Here is a 22,292-nt window from a genome sequence, read left to right on the forward strand (position 1 = left end):
GTAGCAGAGGCCCCTCAGTATTGTACATAGGTAGGATAGGTCCCTCAGTGCTATATAAAGGTAGCAGAGGCCCCTCACTATTGTACATAGGTAGGATAAGTCCCTCAGTGCTATATAAAGGTAGCAGAGGCCCCTCACTATTGTACATAGGTAGGATAAGTCCCTCAGTGCTATATAAAGGTAGCAGAGGCCCCTCACTATTGTACATAGGTAGGATAGGTCCCTCAGTGCTATATAAAGGTAGCAGAGGCCCCTCACTATTGTACATAGGTAGGATAGGTCCCTCAGTGCTATATAAAGGTAGCAGAGGCCCCTCAGTATTGTACATAGGTAGGATAGGTCCCTCAGTGCTATATAAAGGTAGCAGAGGCCCCTCACTATTGTACATAGGTAGGATAGGTCCCTCAGTGCTATATAAAGGTAGCAGAGGCCCCTCGGTATTGTACATAGGTAGGATAGGTCCCTCAGTGCTATATAAAGGTAGCAGAGGCCCCTCGTATTGTACATAGGTAGGATAGGTCCCTCAGTGCTATATGAAGGTAGCAGAGGCCCCTCAGTGCTATATAAAGGTAGCAGAGGCCCCTCAGTGCTATATAAAGGTAGCAGAGGCCCCTCAGTATTGTACATAGGTAGGATAGGTCCCTCAGTGCTATATAAAGGTAGCAGAGGCCCCTCGGTATTGTACATAGGTAGGATAGGTCCCTCAGTGCTATATAAAGGTAGCAGAGGCCCCTCACTATTGTACATAGGTAGGATAGGTCCCTCAGTGCTATATAAAGGTAGCAGAGGCCCCTCAGTATTGTACATAGGTAGGATAGGTCCCTCAGTGCTATATAAAGGTAGCAGAGGCCCCTCACTATTGTACATAGGTAGGATAGGTCCCTCAGTGCTATATAAAGGTAGCAGAGGCCCCTCGGTATTGTACATAGGTAGGATAGGTCCCTCAGTGCTATATAAAGGTAGCAGAGGCCCCTCACTATTGTACATAGGTAGGATAGGTCCCTCAGTGCTATATAAAGGTAGCAGAGGCCCCTCACTATTGTACATAGGTAGGATAGGTCCCTCAGTGCTATATAAAGGTAGCAGAGGCCCCTCAGTATTGTACATAGGTAGGATAGGTCCCTCAGTGCTATATGAAGGTAGCAGAGGCCCCTCACTATTGTACATAGGTAGGATAGGTCCCTCAGTGCTATATAAAGGTAGCAGAGGCCCCTCAGTATTGTACAGTAGGTAGGATAGGTCCCTCAGGCTATATAAAGGTAGCAGAGGCCCCTCACTATTGTACATAGGTAGGATAGGTCCCTCAGTGCTATATAAAGGTAGCAGAGGCCTCTCAGTATTGTACATAGGTAGGATAGGTCCCCTCAGTGCTATATAAAGGTAGCAGAGGCCCCTCACTATTGTACATAGGTAGGATAGGTCCCTCAGTGCTATATAAAGGTAGCAGAGGCCCCTCACTATTGTACATAGGTAGGATAAGTCCCTCAGTGCTATATAAAGGTAGCAGAGGCCCCTCAGTATTGTACATAGGTAGGATAGGTCCCTCAGTGCTATATAAAGGTAGCAGAGGCCCCTCAGTATTGTACATAGGTAGGATAGGTCCCTCAGTGCAATATAAAGGTAGCAGAGGCCCCTCGGTATTGTACATAGGTAGGATAGGTCCCTCAGTGCTATATAAAGGTAGCAGAGGCCCCTCAGTATTGTACATAGGTAGGATAGGTCCCTCAGTGCAATATAAAGGTAGCAGAGGCCCCTCAGTATTGTACATAGGTAGGATAGGTCCCTCAGTGCTATATAAAGGTAGCAGAGGCCCCTCAGTATTGTACATAGGTAGGATAGGCCCCTCAGTGCTATATAAAGGTAGCAGAGGCCCCTCAGTATTGTACATAGGTAGGATAGGTCCCTCAGTGCTATATAAAGGTAGCAGAGGCCCCTCAGTATTGTACATAGGTAGGATAGGTCCCTCAGTGCAATATAAAGGTAGCAGAGGCCCCTCAGTATTGTACATAGGTAGGATAGGTCCCTCAGTGCTATATAAAGGTAGCAGAGGCCCCTCGGTATTGTACATAGGTAGGATAGGTCCCTCAGTGCTATATAAAGGTAGCAGAGGCCCCTCACTATTGTACATAGGTAGGATAGGTCCCTCAGTGCTATATAAAGGTAGCAGAGGCCCCTCAGTATTGTACATAGGTAGGATAGGTCCCTCAGTGCTATATAAAGGTAGCAGAAGCCTCTCAGTATTGTACATAGGTAGGATATGTCCCTCAGTGCTATATAAAGGTAGCAGAGGCCCCTCACTATTGTACATAGGTAGGATAGGTCCCTCAGTGCTATATAAAGGTAGCAGAGGCCCCCTCACTATTGTACATAGGTATGATAGGTCCCTCAGTGCTATATAAAGGTAGCAGAGGCCTCTCAGTATTGTACATAGGTAGGATAGGTCCCTCAGTGCTATATAAAGGTAGCAGAGGCCCCTCACTATTGTACATAGGTAGGATAGGTCCCTCAGTGCTATATAAAGGTAGCAGAGGCCCCTCACTATTGTACATAGGTAGGATAAGTCCCTCAGTGCTATATAAAGGTAGCAGAGGCCCCTCAGTATTGTACATAGGTAGGATAGGTCCCTCAGTGCTATATAAAGGTAGCAGAGGCCCCTCAGTATTGTACATAGGTAGGATAGGTCCCTCAGTGCAATATAAAGGTAGCAGAGGCCCCTCGGTATTGTACATAGGTAGGATAGGTCCCTCAGTGCTATATAAAGGTAGCAGAGGCCCCTCAGTATTGTACATAGGTAGGATAGGTCCCTCAGTGCAATATAAAGGTAGCAGAGGCCCCTCAGTATTGTACATAGGTAGGATAGGTCCCTCAGTGCTATATAAAGGTAGCAGAGGCCCTCGGTATTGTACATAGGTAGGATAGGTCCCTCAGTGCTATATAAAGGTAGCAGAGGCCCCTCACTATTGTACATAGGTAGGATAGGTCCCTCAGTGCTATATAAAGGTAGCAGAGGCCCCTCAGTATTGTACATAGGTAGGATAGGTCCCTCAGTGCTATATAAAGGTAGCAGAGGCCCCTCACTATTGTACATAGGTAGATAGGTCCCTCAGTGCTATATAAAGGTAGCAGAGGCCCCTCACTATTGTACATAGGTAGGATAGGTCCCTCAGTGCTATATAAAGGTAGAGGAGGTTACATAAGTAAGTGATTCCCATTGGTTTCTCAGTAACCGGACCCTGGGAGCAGTGTGAGGTGACAGGGAGGTGGCAGGGGAATTAGGATCAGACAGAAAGAAGGGTTATATCCCCTAATCCCAAACTCTTTGTCTCTCAGGAACACAAGAGACGCCAAACAGGTTCACATGTGAAATCAGCGAAAACACATGTACACACACACAGATTTCTATATGCGCACGTGTGTATATATATATATATATATATATATAATCAAAAATGAAGAGATGATACCGTTCTGTGGCTAATGAAATGCTTTTATTTGTGCGAGCTTTCGAGATACACTGATCTCTTCATCCAGCTGTGTTACAATGAATAAACTTATTGAATCATAAGGTATACTTAGTTTTTCACACATGGCTTCTCCATTTTGGCTTTATTTTTTTTAAATAAATAATGACACGGTGTAATATGTCGTGTGTTGTTGTTCATCTGAGGTTGTATTTACAGCAGGGCCCCGGGAATACGCAAGTTCCGTTCCAGGGGCCCGCCGTATAATGAAAATCGCCGGAAAGCGGATCCGGCAATTTTCAGTTCTTTGCATGCACAGAACGGTGTTTTTGCCGTTCTGCGCATGTGCGGCCTACGGTCTGCGCGCACATACAACGGTATGCGCATGTGCGACTCGAAATCAAAGATGGCGGCCCCCTTCTCGGTGCCGCCGTATCAGCGGATCGCCGATAAACGGGGCGCCGAGAAGCGGGGCCCTGCTGTACCTAATTTATAGACCTGCTAAGGAACAGATGATTGTTATTATGTCCCGATATGTATAACCATAGAATTCAAAGAGGGTGTACTTTCTTTTTCACACCACTGTATACATACGCACACACACATTTATATATACTCACAAACGTATACACACACACACAGATTTTTATATACGCACACGTTTATATACACATACAGATTTATATATAGGCATACATAAATAGACACTCCCAAACATGTATCTTAATATATAAAATCGAATGGTTAGTGAGGTTAGTGCTATCTGCGGTGAATCTGATTGGTCCTCAGCCTCTGGCCAATCAGATTGCTGTGTGTGACGTCACCCAACTGCCACTCTCTTCCCCCTCGGCTCGCGCCACACACACACACCTCTCTCTCCGGCGCTCATCTCTCCCTCCCCTCATCTCTCCCCTCCGGATCTCTCCCCCCCCCTTCCTCCCTCGCGGCGACAGTAGAGGTCCGCCGCTCATCTCTCCCCTCCCGGCGCTCATCTCTCCCCTCCCGGATCTCTCCCCCCCTTCCTCCCTCGCGGCGCCAGTAGAGTTCCGCCGCTCATCTCTCCCTCCCGGCGCTCATCTCTCCCCTTCCTCCGCTCACGTCTCCCTCCCTCAGCTCACGTCTCCCTCCCTCCGCTCACCTCTCCCGGCGCTCCGCTCATCTCCATCCCCGGCGGGGGAAAGGCAGCGGGACCCCCTTCCTCCCTCGCGGCGCCTAAGATGGCGGCGCGCCCGGAAGGACCCCCTTCTTCCCTCGCGGCGCCGAGTGAGAAGATGGCGGCGGCCGGAAGTAGAGGTAGGTGTCGCGTGTGTGTCGCTCTAGGTGACGTGTGTGTGTGTGTGTGTGTGTCACTGTGTGTGTGTGTGACACTGTGTGTGTGTGTGACACTCTGTGTGTGTGTGTGTGTGACACTGTGTGTGTGTGACACTGTGTGTGTCGCCCCCCCCCTGCCTTTCACGCCCCCCCCCCCGCCTCTTGTGGCAGCCCCCCCCCCGCCTCTTGTGGCAGCCCCCCCCCCCCGCCTCTTGTGGCAGCCCCCCCCGCCTCTTGTGGCAGCCCCCCCCCCGCCTCTTGTGGCAGCCCCCCCCCCGCCTCTTGTGGCAGCCCCCCCCGCCTCTTGTGGCAGCCCCCCCCCCGCCTCTTGTGGCAGCCCCCCCCCCGCCTCTTGTGGCAGCCCCCCCCCCGCCTCTTGTGGCAGCCCCCCCCCCCGCCTCTTGTGGCAGCCCCCCCCCCCGCCTCTTGTGGCAGGCCCCCCCCCCCGCCTCTTGTGGCAGCCCCCCCCCCGCCTCTTGTGGCAGCCCCCCCCGCCTCTTGTGGCAGCCCCCCCCCGCCTCTTGTGGCAGCCCCCCCCCGCCTCTTGTGGCAGCCCCCCCCCCCGCCTCTTGTGGCAGCCCCCCCCCCTCCTCTTGTGGCAGCCCCCCCCCCCGCCTCTTGTGGCAGCCCCCCCCCGCCTCTTGTGGCAGCCCCCCCCCGCCTCTTGTGGCAGCCCCCCCCCCGCCTCTTGTGGCAGCCCCCCCCCCCGCCTCTTGTGGCAGCCCCCCCCCGCCTCTTGTGGCAGCCCCCCCCCCGCCTCTTGTGGCAGCCCCCCCCCGCCTCTTGTGGCAGCCCCCCCCGCCTCTTGTGGCAGCCCCCCCGCCTCTTGTGGCAGACCCCCCCCCCCCCCGCCTCTTGTGGCAGACCCCCCCCCCCCCCCGCCTCTTGTGGCAGACCCCCCCCCCCCCGCCTCTTGTGGCAGACCCCCCCCCCCCCCCGCCTCTTGTGGCAGACCCCCCCCCCCCCCCCGCCTCTTGTGGCAGACCCCCCCCCCCCCCCCGCCTCTTGTGGCAGACCCCCCCCCCCCGCCTCTTGTGGCAGACCCCCCCCCCCCCCCCCGCCTCTTGTGGCAGACCCCCCCCCCCCCCCGCCTCTTGTGGCAGACCCCCCCCCCGCCTCTTGTGGCAGACCCCCCCCCCCCGCCTCTTGTGGCAGACCCCCCCCCCCGCCTCTTGTGGCAGACCCCCCCCCCCCCGCCTCTTGTGGCAGACCCCCCCCCCCCCGCCTCTTGTGGCAGACCCCCCCCCCCCCCGCCTCTTGTGGCAGACCCCCCCCCCCCCCGCCTCTTGTGGCAGACTGTATCAGGGGACTTATCCCTGTTCAGTAATGTTCCTTTAATCTAGCAGTGTGGTAGTTAATTACTAAACACCACCTGCCTGATTAGATTGTTTACAAAAAGCCTGCCTTTGAGACAGGAAGTGACTCTCTTTAACTCTGACTGAGAGCTGACCTTTGGAGACACCACAATGCCTTGAGTTCTGCCAGCCACACAGCAGAGCTGATTGCAAGACACCCAATAAGACTTCTAAACCTGGATGCTGGTATTTTTCTGTGCACGCACGGGTGCGGTTCCAGGAGAGCAGAGAAGCTTACTCTACAGCTGATAAACAGATAAGACTTTCATTATTAAGAGACTGCTTATATCTGCTTATTTTCATGCTATGTGTTTGGGATGGGAGAAATCCTTAACTGATGGAGATGTGAACTAATTGCAAGGATTTCACTAGAAATACTCCCAAGTGAATGGAAGCTTTGTTCCCCCCTGTGTTTGGATAATTTCCTGATGAAAAGGAAAAGGCACAATAAAGCCTATTATAATTTCACATTAAAACGTCTCCCAATAGTGTACCTCTGTGAACGTCCGTCTACACAGACGCTCTGCCTCTTGTGGCAGCCCCTCCGCCTCTTGTGGCAGCCCCTCCGCCTCTTGTGGCAGCCCCTCCGCCTCTTGTGGCAGCCCCTCCGCCTCTTGTGGCAGCCCCCCCGCCTCTTGTGGCAGCCCCCCCGCCTCTTGTGGCAGCCCCCCCGCCTCTTGTGGCAGGCCCCTCAGCATCTTGTGGCAGCCCCCCGCCTCTTGTGGCAGCGCCCCCACAGGTAGGAGACGAGGCATCACATGGAACATGGAAACTAAAATAAAGTGCCGCGATAAACACCACATTCAGAGACATGTGAAACACGGTCATTGTTAATACTGACACACAGATTTTCTAATTAGCTGAAAACCAAACCGAAAAGTAAAAAATCACGGATTTTCTGAAAAGATGTACGCAGAAAAACGGAATATATATATATTTTCTTCATTTGACTCCAGTACAAGCACACATACAAAGTAATATACTGTACAAAGCGATACTCTGCAGGCCTGTGGGAAGAGAAGGGTTAAGAAGAGATACTCTGCAGGCCTGTGGGAAGAAAAGGGTTAAGAAGAGATACTCTGCAGGCCTATGGGAAGAGATGGGTTAAGAAGAGATACTCTGCAGGCCTGTGGGAAGAGAAGGGTTAAGAAGAGATACTCTGCAGGCCTGTGGGAATAGAAGGGTTAAGAAGAGATACTCTGCAGGCCTGTGGGAAGAGAAGGGTTAAGAAGAGATACTCTGCAGGCCTGTGGGAAGAGAAGGGTTAAGAAGAGATACTCTGCAGGCCTGTGGGAAGAGATGGGTTAAGAGATATTCTGCAGGCCTGTGGGAAGAGAAGGGTTAAGAAGAGATACTCTGCAGGCCTGTGGGAAGAGATGTTTTCTGAATGTCTCTCACGCAGACAAGGGGTTAACATTGTTATTCCCTGTAAGTATAATCTGGGATTATATCTCAGTGTGGGTGACATAAAGGGGATTATACGAAACATTAAAAAGAGGAAGACAGAGAGAGGAGAGAAAGAGACGAATGCACATTATAGAGGGGAGATAGAAGTACAGAGAGGAGAGGGGACAACTCCCCAACTGAGTTAGTGGGGAGAAAAAGACAATAAGTGGGAAGTGGTGGAGAGACAAGAAGAAGCTAGCAAGACAGAAGTATACACACTCAGGGACACAGAGACAGATAGTTAAAGAGGGCCAGACAGAGACAGAGGAGAGGCTCAGAGAGAAGGACAGAGACAAACAGACATAGAGAGGACGACAGAGACAGACACGGAGAGGACAGGCTCAGAGAGAAGGACAGACACAGACTGAGAGTGAGATAGACACAGAGACAGGCAGAGTGAAATAGAGAAAGAGACAGACAGAGAGAAAGAGACGGGAGAGTGACCAAATGATTTAAAGAACAGAGGAAGACCGTGAGACAGTAGATAGAGTCCCAGCGGAACTGCAGATACTAGTGACAGGATCCCTTATTAATACCCAGAGGGAGGGGGGAAATATACAGCTCCCTATTGCTAGGCCAAGATAGGAGGTAATTACGTGTCGTGGTCCTGCGATGGCCGTGGACCTGAATGGACGTTACACGTTGGTGTCTCAGGAAAATCTGGAGGAATATCTGAAAGCGCTGAGTAAGGAACTATGACTTGTGACAGAACATGGGGGGGGGGCAAGTCATATTGGGGGATACTGTCAGGATAAGGGGACACTGACAAGACACGGGGGGGGGGCATAGTGATATGGAGGACACGACAGTCTATGAAGGGGTCCCTGACAGGACAAATGAGGACACTGTGGACAATGTGACAAATGAGGACAATGTGACATGAGAGAACACAGGCAGTGTGACACATGGTTGGCACATGGAAATGGGGGGGGGGGGCACTGACAGGATACAGGGGGAGACACTGTCATCGGGGGACTTTGCCAGGACTTGGGGAGGGGGCACTGACATAGGGAGCTCGTATTAAAAGGACACAAGGAACACTGACATGGCGGGACACCAACAGACATGGGAAGATGCTGACAGGTCATTGAGGGGACCGTGACAGGAGAGAAAACACTTACATAAGCACAACTGGGACTGTGACAGGACATTGAGGGCCATAGTGACAGGACACCGAGAGGGGACACACTGTTATGAGCGGGAGGTTCCTTCCTACCCCAGGTAGAAATGTTGTGCCCCCTCTGACAGTAGGGGTAGGTTTTGCTGCTTTGAAATAAAGGTTAAGCCCGCCATTACCCCTACCGGTTAATGATATGATGTAGTTATTTATGTATCTACAGTTTATTGTACCAGTCCTATATATTTTCCTCTTAAAGTATGTGAAACGGTGATGTACAGCTCGGTTCAAGAGTGTGGACCTGTAGGGGTTAACTCTTGCAAACAGCTGTAAACACATCGGTTTGGTATTGTAGGCCTGGACTCTGTGATGGGATTAGGCCCGTTGTTGAGGAAACCGGGAGAGGTCGACCACCTGCTCAGTGGACTTGCTCTGCACGAAAGCCTTAAGCCCTGGGGCTGCATCTGTATTGTATGACTGTGGAAGGGGATTGTATCAGCAGTGTCCTGGCCCATCTTCAATCCCACTAATCTCATCAACCGGGTCTAGGGCCGTGTAAAGAGACCAGGAATATTGTTTCTACCCAGACTAGCTGGCACCACCCTCATTGGGACCCCTTCTCCCCAGCCTCAAGAGAGTCATTCTAGACTGCATATTCTTGGTGAAGGCTGTGTGCTGACAGGGGACTGGCAGAGCCCCTGTAAAGGAAAAGCTGACAGTCAGCAGAAGGGAACTGAGGAGACCCAGTGCAGGGGTCTGGAGCATCCAGTGTTGCTGTGGTCTGTGTGTGTGCAGCGTTGGCCGGAGCTGTTTTGACTGAAGCAACAGTGGGGAATTTAAAACTGCTAACAAGCGGAGAGCAAGGCAGTGCTGTACATACTACCGAGCAGGGGTGCGCAACTTTTGTTTGTGCCTCCTGTCTGCTCTCCCCCCTTGCTGGCACCCCCTTACCTTACCAGCTCTCTGGCATTGGCGGCATCATATGACGTCACAAAATCGTGACGTCGCGTTGCCATGGCAACACACTGCCGTTTGACCCCGTGGCGTCATTTGATGTTGTGTTGTCATGGCGACGCATCGCAGAAGAACCGGCTGAGAGCAGATAAATGGGAGTTACAGAGGCCTCACGCCTTCCCCGGCATTTGGACTGCGGGGCAAGTTGCGAATGTGTATCGGGGTAAGATTTCAGACAGAGGTCCCCACACCTAGGACTTTAGGGTGTTCCCCCAGTTGGGTGATTTTGTGTATTTTATGTACTGGAAATTTGTGGAAACTTTTTCCAATAAATTCACTTTTGTTGAACTCTGCAGTTCTGTCTAATGTCCTGATCCCTGGTGTAAATTGTCCTGGTCTCCCGTGCAATGCCCCTCTGGTAGAAAGACATGGTACTGCCTCTAACCCCCCCCCCCCACCCATCCGATATAAAATGTGGCTCCACCTCCCATTCCCCCCAGGTATACACATTGTGCTCCTCCCCCACACCCCTCAAGTATAAGTGTGGTGCTTCCCCCACCCCCGATATAAACATGTCCCTTCCCTACCCCAGGTATAAACTTGGCTCTATATGCACAGATCCTCCCCTCCCCCACCCCCCGACAAGGTATAAACTGGCATTCCCCCCTCCCCCCACCTAAGTGGCACTTCTGCCACCGTGTAGAAATCTGGCGCCACCCTGATAGATATATTCAATCCCCCAGGTATAAACATGGCGCTTCGGAAGGTGGTCATGCTTCTGCGTCCTGAGAAGGAATTTGTGGTGGACGGGAGTCATATGATCATCCGCACGCTCAACCCCTTCCGTAATTACATCATGGACTTTACGGTGGGGGAAGAGTTTAAAGAGGACCTGAGCGCCATCGACGGTCGTGTCTGCAAGGTATAGACCAGGAGAGTGGGAGTGTATACTGGGGGGGGGGGGGGGGGAGGTATATACCAATGGGAAGGGAGGGGGTATTCCTTCACAGGTGGAATATGTCATCGGGATGTAGAATTTGGCAGGAGAACCACTTGGCCGAGTAGTCTGCTCATTTACTGTAACTATCTGCTGTAACTTCTCAGACCCGGTGTGATCTCCGGCTTTCTTTCTGATTTAGGAGAGGCCTTATGTCTATCCCAAACATGTTTGAATTCCCTGACTGTATTAGCCCCTACCACCTCTGCTGGGAGGCTATTCCACAAGCCCACCACCCTTTCTGGGAAGTACTTACCCACATTTCCCCTTAACCTGCCCACTTCATAGCATGACCTCTTGTTCTAGTCCTTACCTCTGACGTAGAACGGGGTACATCGTAGAGCTGTATCTTCTCTCTCTCCCCATTTACGTCCCACTCTCTATCCCACCTTTATCTCTCTCTTCCCTCCTCTCTCCCCGCCCCTATCTCCTCTCCCCTCCTCTCCCTCTATCTCTCCCCTCCTCTCTCTCTCCCTCTACCTCTCCCCTCCTCTCTCTCCCTCTATCTCTCTGTCTTTTACCTTATCTCACTCCCTCTCTCAGACAACAGTCTCATGGGAGGATAACAAACTGGTGTGTGTGCAGAGAGGGCAGGTACCGAACCGCGGCTGGAAGCAGTGGCTGGAGGGAGACCTGCTGCATGTGGTGAGAGAAACTTTTCTTCCCTGTCCAACCCCAACACTTCTCCCCCCCAATGACTCTCCACATCACCCCCTCTTTCCTGCCTCTCCTGTCTCTTTCCTGCATCTTCTGTCTCTTTTCTACCTGTTTCTCTGACTTTGCCTCCTTTCCACCCCTCTCTGACTCCTTTCGTGTCCCTTTCACCACGATCCCTCTCCTCCATCTCTTTGTCTTCCCCCCCTCTCTCTCTCACACTCTCACACTCTCTCTCACACTCTTTCCCCTCTACCTCTCTCCTAAGGAGCTGACAGCCAAGAATGTGATCAGCAGACAAACCTTCCGCAAGGTTACATGACAAGATGAACTCAGACCAGTTCCACCATAATCTTTGCAACCTTTCCCCTGACCCTTCACCTCTGACCCCCGCTCCCTGATTCCTGCCCCAAGGTGCCGTGGTGACTATAAACGGTTCCTGACTGACCTGAGTGTCTCTGGTGTTTGTATCCCATTGGTGCTCTGGCCTCACAATGCAGAACACGTAGCTCAGACTGGGAACTTCTGTCCTTGAGCGAGATTCCAGCTGTGACCTCACAGTATCCTCCGCACAAAATGATTGTGTCCTTCCTAGGAATAAAGTGCACTAATGGCAGTGACCTGTTTAAGGGGTTCAATCTGGGTGATTGACACCAAATTCAGACACCAAGAAGTTGAAATGATTTATTAGAGTTACTTTGTAACCATGCACAATGAAATATCTCCTGAGTTTACTGTATCTGCACATTTTCCAAAAATGTATCTATTCTGTCTCTGCTTCCTCTCCTCTGTTGTAACTCTAGTAGATGCTTTGGTGCACCACACTCATCTTCCCTTCTCCTTGTTGATGGTACAGGGTTAGTAGCACTGCCTTCCCGCTTACCTCCCACTACCTCCTTTGGTGATCAACGGCTGCGTCCCCTTTCCCTCCTTTCTCCATTGGGGGTCAGCAGCCATGTCCCTCTTCCTACTTACCTTCATTGATGGTCACCGGCTGTGTCCCCCTTCCCTGCTACCTTCTCCATTGGTGGTTTTGCTGCTGGGCACTTCATAGTACTGTTTCCCCACTATCCTATCCATGCTCAAGGTGCTGCGTAGCACCGCATCCTCCTTTGTCTCCACCCACCTTCTCCATTAGTAGTTCAGGCACTTTGTAGTAGCACCTCCTGTCCCCGCCTCCCCTTTCTCTTTCTCCAAGGGAAAAAAAAGCCCTCTTCTCATACTCAATCCCTCCCATAATCAGACCCCTTTCTTCCATGCTAAATCCATTCCAGCCTCCCATACTCAGTCCTTGTTCCCTCCCACCTCCCATAAAAAGACTGCAAGGGGTGCGGCAAACAGATGAAACAGTTGGTAACGGGGAGCATGAACTGTTTTCTCTCACTCTTCTTCGTTCATCACCTGCAGTTACTTCCTTTACTTGAATCCTATCAGTGCCAACATGGCAGATCCCTTATTCAGTTTCCCCGCAGAACCAGAAAGCCCATCTATACTCCTGTAGTCCCGCTGTCACAGTATCCCATCTCATACTCCCCAACCATCCTTTCGACAATGGACAATTCTAAAACTCACTGCAGAATTGAGTAAGGCGAACCTCCCTTTCAGGGCTGCCGATAGGGGGGTGGAGAACGTGGACAGGTTCCAGGCCAAGTGAGGCCTGGCCAACCAAACCCTTCCTCTGTAGCTTCCATTCTGCCACCCTCAGATGAACAGGTGGGCCCTCCTCCCTCTGCTCAATAGCACGTCAGGACTCTCCACGCACCACGCTTGACAGCACGTCAAAGTCTGCCTGAATCCCGTACAAACTCCTGTTCAAGATACGAATTACATACCTCCATTTTGCTATGCTGAATCATTATACAAGGCTGTTCTTTCATCACATTTGCTTTCTCTCCTCTCAAACGCCTCTGATTTATTCCATTCCATCCAAATTGACACTCTAGACAAGTCAACTTGCTAGAAATATTGGAATGGTGGCTTTGTGTTTTCAGGGATCCATGCTTGGTTCTCCTGAAGTTGCCATTTATGCATCATCTAACTTTAGTTATGCTCCCATCTTTGACATACCTGATAAATGGCCAGCAGGTTTTTTCTTTCTTTATAACTTCCATAAACATTCACCTTATTAGAATGTATCCCATCATTCGTGCAGCTCTCACTAGAGACCATCTATGGACGTACCAAACAGTTCAATTTCACTAGTAAAAAGATCTATATAGCCCCTCATAAGGTTATCCATCAGATCAATTGTAAATCTGTAGTTGATGGGTTAACCCAAATGATGATTAGGAGGAACACTTGGCCTCACTGTAGCCTCTCAGACCAACCAAGTCTCACAGTTTAACTAAATAGAAATAGAGAGAGGCACACGTTTCTCCATAGCATAAGTCTGGCGTTTCTTATAAAAGGGTAAGAGACCAAGCCAGACTACTCCCAAACAGAGAGTTGAGTGGGACAAGAGTAATGAGAGGGAGGTAAGGACGTGCCCAGAAGCTGGGCTTATTCAATTTCTAAAGCAGGGTTTTTAGGATAAAAACTATGCATTTGGGATATGAATCTAAAATTCAACAAGAGATGTGTTTTTATGGCAATAAAGCATGTACATTCTCATCTTTCATGCTCCAAAGATCTCACCTGGTAGGAGCTTGAGAAAGGACCTGTGGGGTCCGAAATGTCGCCCATTTTTTGTGGCTTGCCGTGTGATACCATTAAATTCCTGTTTGCCATTCAATGGTGAGTGCTGCGGATTCTTGTTACTACATTATATATTTCCAGGTCTGGTTAGTGATCCTTGTCCTTCTGCCTGCACCCCATATTGAGCTAAGTATTTACAACCTATAGTGCAGAGGTGCGCAAACTGGGAGGCGTGCCCCTCAGGGGGGGGGGTGCACGTCATTTACAGAGGCCCCGCGCTCTTCCCCAAGGCATATAAATGAAATGCCGGGGACCGCGTGAGGCCTCTGTTCTCTACAGTATCTTTTCATGACTCAGAAGATGCATTGCTGTGGCGACGCAGTGTCAAATGATGCCGCAGGGTCACATGACATCACATGACCCCGCGGCATCATTTGACGCTCTAGGAAGGTAAGGGTGGGGCACGAACACGGGAGGAGTGCTGGCAGGGGGGCGCTGCGCCAAAAGTTTGCACACCCCTGCTATAGTGTGCACCAGGCATCTGTTTAATATGATAAACAAAATATATCGTGCGCAACTAATAAACCTCTAATATTATCAGTGATACAATGTGTATTAACATATACCCTTCTAATTTTTACTCAACTGGTAAAACCACAAAAAAACCACAGTGAGAAAAAAAAAAAAAAAAAAATAACCCCATCAAAAGGGGATGGATGCTGTGAGTTCCTTTTTGGAAGCAGATCTCCAGTTGCACCCATTGAATAGGGAATTCACCCTCCAGTCAATAGGCTTCATATTGAAGCATAACTATTTCTTGTTTTTATCCAACTTCTACCTGCAGGTTTGCGGAACTGCCATGGGGACAAGATTTGCCCCCAGTTTCGCAAACCTGTACGTGGGAGAGTGGGAGTCACATGTCATCTCGCCAAACAAACCCTACAACAGGAATGTCGTAGTTTGGAGACGCTATATAGACGACATCCTGTGTGTGTGGGATGGCGACCATGAGTCAGCTAATGCATTTATAGCCCATCTTAATGTTAACGACTATAATCTTGTGTTCACACATAAGGTTAATGCAGCTCAGGTAGACTTCCTGGATCGGAGACTCACGGCCCTAGCGGATGGAACTGTAGAGACAGAGACCTTCTTTAAGGAGGTTGATACCAACAATCTGTTGATGGCAAATAGTAATCATAAAAACTCATGGAAAATTATATACCAGGAGGACAATTTGTTAGACTCAGACGTAACTGCAGCAATATAAATGTATTTAATGTTCAGGCTACTAAACTATTTCATAGGTTTAGAGAGAGAGGATACCCTAGGGAATTGCTTGAGAAAGAGATTGAGAGGGTACGCAGTATGGATCGTAGTGGAATGCTAATTCAAAGTGGATCCAGAGATAGGAGAAATAAAGAACAGACAACAAACAGCGATATTCTTAATGTGGCTTTTATTACGGATTTTAACTCTGTGCATAGGGATATAGAAAAAGTCTTTACAAAACATTGGGGCATCTTGTGCAATGATCCAATTCTGGGGTCACATTTGAGCATGAAACCACGATTCATCTATAGGAGAGCAAAAAACCTAAAGAATGTGCTAGCACCGAGTGATATATATCAAATTGCGGATTCATCCTTTCAAAGGAGTTGGTTAGGCTCTAAACCTAAGGGTAATCATATTTGTGGAAAGTGCTCTATTTGCAAATACTTACACCCAGATAGGAACAGGTTTGCTTCTAAGATTAATAATGAAATTTTTCCCATTGATGATTTTATTTTATGTACGTCATCATATATTGTATACCTGTTGGAATGTGCGTGCGGATATCAATATGTTGGAAGGACTAAGCGCAGCCTTAAAGTTCGAATACAAGAACATGTCAGAAATATTAGGAATGGCTTTGACAAGCACAGTGTGTCTAGGCACTTCCTCACTCACCATAATAAAGATCCCTCAAGTTTGACCTTTAAGGGGATTCAACAGATTCCTATCAATAGGAGAGGTGGAGATAGGGTTAAAATATTATCTTCAAAAGAAACGTACTGGATACATAAATTAGATACGATGTCCCCTAAAGGGTTAAATGAAGATGTTGACATCTGGGCACTTTATTAATTACTATAGTCCTTTTTAATATAATACGTGGATCTCCTTTCTTCTTTACTTGTGCTGATAATGTTTTGTCAATTTTTTAATATACTAATCATGTGTTTCTTTTATTACAGAATTCTTTTTAATTTATTTATGATGTTTTTTATATGCTAGGATGTATTTTAAGTTTCATTGTTAAATAAAGGTGTTGTTTAACTGATGTCTGCATTTCCCAAGTCTCTCTGACTAGCACAGCACCCAGGTGACTGATTGGCTAATTTTTCAATTGGCTAACCAATGGGATGTGTTTGTGAGGTATATAGTACCTCTGGGAAATGCTAAATTTATTCCCTGATGAAGTAGTTGTGACTACGAAACATGTAGGATAAAATTGGTCCAAGTGTTTTATTGCTACTCTATCCTATGTGTGCAATTTGGGCACTTTAGAGACTTTTTTCCGCTTTTGCTGTGTACTTTTGAAATCGCCACTGTGACGTCACTCCGCAGCGTCCCGCAACGGAGCAACAGCGCAACATACTGGAGTTTCATTCCCAGCCAGCCAGTTCACCCCTGCTTGTGGCTGCACTAAACGGAGAGCTCTGTGAACAAACCACCCAGGTCCTCACTGACCAATCCGGGGACCCTCCCAGTGCGTCTGCAGGCTGCAGATTGCTCGATCCGTCTGGAGCCCAGCTGACCAGAGGGGAGTTTCCCACAGAGACAGTGACCGAATGCAGAGGTGTTTCTAGGAAGGAAAAGCATCGCAGCTGCTGTCCCAGACGCCTGCCAAGGGAAACATACTCCTGACTCCTGTATGAGCGGCCGCCGAGTGGTAACTTGTGTGTTTAACACACTCAATGTTTATGTCCGAATACCTTGATGTACGCAGAATATTTATCCCCCATTTTAATATACACTTGTTACTTTCATACTTCACTATTTGCGTTGTGCGCTGTTTTTTTGTCTCCATATGTTTAATATATATATCACACACATACACACAGATACAGGCAGTCCTCGGTTATCCAACAGAATCCGTTCTGGAAGTAGCGTTGGATAGTGAAACCATTGTAAAGTGAGTCCCATGTTAATCAGTGGCGGTGAGCGCTGGATAACGCATTCTGGCGTCAAAAAACAGCCTGTAGTGGTTGCATTGTAAAGCGTTGGATATGCCATTCATTGTAAAGTGACATGTTGGATAGCGAGGACTGTGTGTGTGTGTGTGTGTGTGTGTGTGTGTGTGTGTGTGTGTGTGTGTGTGTGTGTGTGTGTGTGTGTGTGTGTGTGTGTGTGTGTGTGTGTGTGTGTGTGTGTGTGTGTGTGTGTGTGCGCGTACACACACACACACACAGTGGTTGACAAATCACCAAAAAATCTACTCGCCACCTAGTACCAAACGTGTGCTGCTTGGGCCAATATTTACTCGCCCGGGGCGAGCAAATGTATAGGTTTGTCGAACACTGTGTATATATACACACACATTTCCAGCATATATATATATATATATAATATATATATATATATATATACATATACATATATATACACACACACATTTCCAGCACATATATATATATATATATATATGTGTATATATATATGTGTGTATATATATATGTATATATATATATGTATATATATATATATGTGTGTGTGTGTGTGTCAATAAGAGTTCTACTGAGCGTGGCCAATGTATACAAACCAAAGATAGGAGTGCCCAATGCTACATCCAATTGACAAAACATAAAGTAATAAGTATAAAGTTTAAATACTTCAATAATAATAATATTTACTAGGTTATTTAGTTAAAACCTTTGGCCAAAGCGTCATAAGCCTGCATACCACGTCAAGGTATAACCAAATTAATGCAGGTCCTAACACTAAACTGTGAACCCTTCCTTTTACCTCTGTATTGGGGGGAAGCAACCACAGTGAGTCCTGTTCATTCAGCAAAATGCTAGAACCTCCCAAGTTAAAAAGGTGGGGAGGGGTGAGCTCTGGGAGGATGGGCCACTTACCTCCAAACAACTGTTGCCAGTCAGGAACTAAATTAACACACACATCTGACTATAGTCCTAGGTGAAGGGACCTCCCTAGAGAGATTTTCTCTGATCTTTCCCCACAGGATGTCTTCTGGACTGGATTCCAGGCCTGGCACCAGCACTGGGATCCTCTCTGGTACACAAACTTGAGCTGCAGCTAACAGCTTCTGCAATTCCTTCAGCTCACTTTAGCCCCAAACTCCTGGCCTGAGACTGAATCTGAGTCTCAGCTGGTCTGATCTGCTAGGGGTCTCTCCCTCGGTCTCTCCCTCCCTCCCTACATGTTTATTATACCTTTAGCCCACCATATTGTAACATTCAGGGCCAGGTGCTGCCTACGCGCCCAGGCCCTGATTGGTGGGTACAACTGCAACATTACATTAGCAACATAAACTGTTACAGGGAAAGAGTGCAGGCAGCTTCTGCAACATTGCTCCTGCAAACACATTAACCCCTCGTCTCTGCACTGCTGGAACCAGGCTTACAATACAGATATACATTCATATATATAGAAAAAAAGGGGCTGAGAGAAGCTCTGCTAAAAAACATGAATAACAAACACCAAACCCTCCTAAAAATAAATATTAAAGGCGCTGCACCCCGGAGCAAAACATGATTAGATACAAAAAGAAAGAACAGGTTCCAAAAGACAGAAACCCCAAAGCGGGGCACTCAGGGTTGGTGACAAATATTACAACATGTATTATAAGTACCATTGGTCGAATAAAGACAAAACAATGCTAACATAATAATAAAAAACATAAACTCTATTCCAGATCATCTAAATATAGTGATGAATGGTTGCAGCCCGCTGGGAGGCTGTTCATTTGTCACACAACACAAAACACTAGTCAACAATTCTGATACTAAATATGTCAGTAAATGAATGATTACAGGAATCCAGGAGGGGTTAAAAAAAACTCTCCCAAATTAAGGGATAGCCATCTGGAAAGTGATCCGACAGATAATATAAAGCTTTCAACCCCAGGTGGAACAAAAGCAGTGAAGTCATGGATAAACTGAACAATAACTACTTGAAAATTAGGAAAGTAACAATGTTGTGGCAATTTGCAAACAGGCCTCATAACAAAATCTCAAATGAAGAGTATCGCATGTAGCAAAAAAGCTACTGTATGTCACTACTGTAAAATAAAGTCCTGTGTAAGTGCAACCGGATACAATGAGAATCAGGCTAAACGTCCATATACTGTATCCCAATCTGTTTGAGCCCTGTTGTAAACAGCCCATATGAGTAAGGTATAAACAGGTTGATTGTTAAAAATAGATGTAGTCCAGCTAATATTATAACTATAAATCTGCCGAATTTAATCAAAGCATAACCCGCAGCAATATATACAGTAATGCTGCACCCGCAATGGCATCCGTGTATCAGGGGTTAAAGGGGAGTTCCCCAGGTACCTTTTATGACGTGGAATGTAACATGAAAAAATCGGCAGATAGTATACTCGAATATCCGGCTCCATGTTGCTAGCACAGATAAAGGGGCCTATGCAGAGAGCAGCGCTTTTTAAAATTGGAGAGAGGAATAAAAAGTAGGTTTAATGGAGACTTTTATTCTCCATATGCAGAAATGGGCGAAATCCGCTATTTTTAGCATTACTGCATGTGGAGAATTGTAAATGAGGAGATGCGCGCAGCTGAAAGGGGAAAAAAATTTTTTGCGTATTTATTTATTTTTTTCCCTATAGCCGGCGAGCTCCTGCTTCTTGCCAACTTTAGTTGGCGGAGAAAATTGACGAAAATCGCGCCAAAAACAGCCGCTAGATGGCGAGCGCTCCTTTCTGAATTCGGATACTTTTCAGACTGGCGAGATGTAGTTTCTCGCCAGCCGCGCGGCGAGATTTTGAAATAGAAAAAAAAATGGCGCGTTTTCCCTAGCTCGCCATTTTCAGCTGTTTTTAGCGCGATTTTCTCCGGAAAATGGCGAGATTTCAAATAGCGCTGCTCTCTGCATGAGGCCCTTAGTCTCCTTTCCACACACAGGCATCTGTTGATAGCGGAATGCTATAGGGACTGCATACACAGGAGCACCGGATCTCAAGTGGACACACCAGGAACACAGCAGGCTGCTGACTGATGATCTGGATAGCAGATACATACATATATAACCTAATATAACACAACTGTATTATTGACAGGTAGGGGTAATGCAGGGCTTAATCTTTATTAACAACAGCCATATTTACCCCTACGTCACATCCCTCATCATCATCAGATCTCCCACAGTCCACCTAATCATCATCATTAGATCTCCCCCAGTCCTCATCATCAGATCTCCCCCAGCCCCCCTCATCATCATCATTAGATTTCCCCCAGTCCCCATCATCATCATCAGATCTCCCCCAGCCCCCCTCATCATCATCATTAGATTTCCCCCAGTCCCCATCATCATCATTAGATCTCCCCCAGTCCCCCTCATCATCATCATCAGATCTCCCCCAGTCCCGCTCATCATCATCAGTAGATTTCCCCCAGTCCCCATCATCATCATCATTGGATCTCCCCCAGTCCCCCTCATCATATCTCTTCCCTCTCCCCACCAGATCACCCCCATGCCTACCTGTGGTTATGGAGATGGTATACGGCGGCGGGCCCCCGGTGTTAAAGGATAAGCAAGCCGGTAGAAGAATCAGTGTCTCTCTTCTCAGACCTCTTTTTCCTCTGTCAGCACTCTTGTGTGCTAAGGAAATCTCTATGTCCAGGCATAGTCTGGTCCCCTCGTGTCTTGCTGTCAGCACGTTGGTGTGCTAAGGAAAAGCTCCTCTCTGTTTCTCACATGAGGCTTTTTCTCAGAGTCCTAATTAGCCAGGTGGAGTCTGGTTAATTGCCTGGCTGCAATTAACCAGCTCTCTGCTAGATTTAGAGGTAGTTTTTCTTAAGTTACTAATATCTCCTCAAGAAGGTGCTTGAAATCAGCAGTCTTCAGTCGTTCAAAGAGGTCTTTTCTCAAGCACAGTCTTCTTCAGAATGCATGGTCAGGAGATTTCCCATGTGATCTTTTCTTCCCTTAGTTTAGGGTGACCACCAGCATCAGGTTCTGTATCCATACTCTAGGGTGGTTCAAGGTGGGCAGAGTTTTTATCCCTTTTGATTGACCCCCGTGGTCTCTTTTTTTTGTAGTCAACTAATGGTGTAGCTGCAGAGGTGTGTTCACTGAAACAGTTCTGCCTTGTTCTAGCCAAAGACTGAATCTTTCTAGTGGCTATTGTCCTTGTGAGGACTCTGGCTTGGGCCCTGGGGCCACAGTAGCATGACTGTATTGGTATTGCGCTTCTCAGTCGTAATTTGCTTCTTCTTTCCTAAATTGTGTGGAATGCCGATCGTAGTATGGAGGTGGCATTGTGGGTGCGCTTATAGCATGTAATGCTGTGCTCACCACAAACAAGGCGGGATCCCGGTACTGAGGTGGGAATGGGGGCACGTCTGGAGTGCGGATGGTCAGGCAGCCGCGTCAGGATTGGAGAGAGTAGAATGGTCAGGTACTTGCCGAGGTCTGAGGTAGGAGCCGAAAGAATGGTCAGTGTTCGTTTTAGCCGTGGTCAGGGGTTGGAGCCAGCAGAAGTGTAGAGGTCCGTAAGCCGTGGTCAGGATTGGAGAGATGCGGAAGCCGGGTCGGTAAGCCAGAAGTGCAGAGTCCAAAGTAATAGTCGGATCGGTACACAGGAGGTCAATCTGAAACAAGGAGCTAGGAGACAAGGCAGGACAAGGAACCAGGAAGTGGGAGAACAGCGCTAACTGGAACTGTGCTCAGCCAACATGCAAGTGGCACAGCTGAGCATATATGGGAGAGCATGACCAATGAGAGAAGGGAGCGGAGTGGAGGCGTGGCCTGCACGGAGGCACGGATAGGAGGAGAGACACAGGAGACAGGTGGGCATAATAAAGACAGTTGACGCAGCTTGGGAGCGGTGCGCACGCGTCACGTGTGCGCGCCGCTGATGCACGTCGCACGTGGGGGCGGAGCCAGACTCGGCAACATCTAGAAAGCTCCTGTGGGAGCGCGCTCGCGCTGTAAGGACGGCGGGGTTGCATGAGACATCAAGTAAGGATGGAGTGCGCCGCGGGGAATGCACTCCCCGATTCCTTACATAGCAACACACAGCTTGCGTGGCTGTGATGTAGGACCTATATCTGAATTGAATCACACCAGCAGCTTCCTTCATTTTTATGTAGCATCTTTGCTGCAGACACTTCCTA

The 22,292-nt window shown here is 48.5% G+C and overlaps 1 protein-coding gene across 2 annotated transcripts; it reads left to right on the forward strand.

The window, feature by feature from the left end:
* Positions 1 to 4,638: 4,638 nt before the first annotated feature.
* RBP5 (retinol binding protein 5) lies at positions 4,639 to 16,968 on the forward strand. 2 transcript variants are annotated; one of them, XM_075584987.1, is made up of 4 exons: positions 4,639 to 4,754; positions 10,388 to 10,566; positions 11,185 to 11,286; positions 11,564 to 16,968. In XM_075584987.1, exons 1-4 carry the CDS (start codon positions 4,679 to 4,681, stop codon positions 11,615 to 11,617), a joined length of 411 nt encoding a protein of 136 aa, XP_075441102.1. In that variant the 5' UTR covers positions 4,639 to 4,678; the 3' UTR covers positions 11,618 to 16,968. The 2 variants fall into 2 exon arrangements, with proteins under 2 accessions (XP_075441102.1, XP_075441103.1); XM_075584988.1 differs by lacking the exon at positions 4,639 to 4,754 and adding an exon at positions 7,613 to 8,258.
* Positions 16,969 to 22,292: the final 5,324 nt, after the last annotated feature.

This window comes from Ascaphus truei, unplaced genomic scaffold, assembly GCF_040206685.1.
Source record: "Ascaphus truei isolate aAscTru1 unplaced genomic scaffold, aAscTru1.hap1 HAP1_SCAFFOLD_834, whole genome shotgun sequence".
Taxonomy (NCBI): domain Eukaryota; kingdom Metazoa; phylum Chordata; class Amphibia; order Anura; family Ascaphidae; genus Ascaphus; species Ascaphus truei.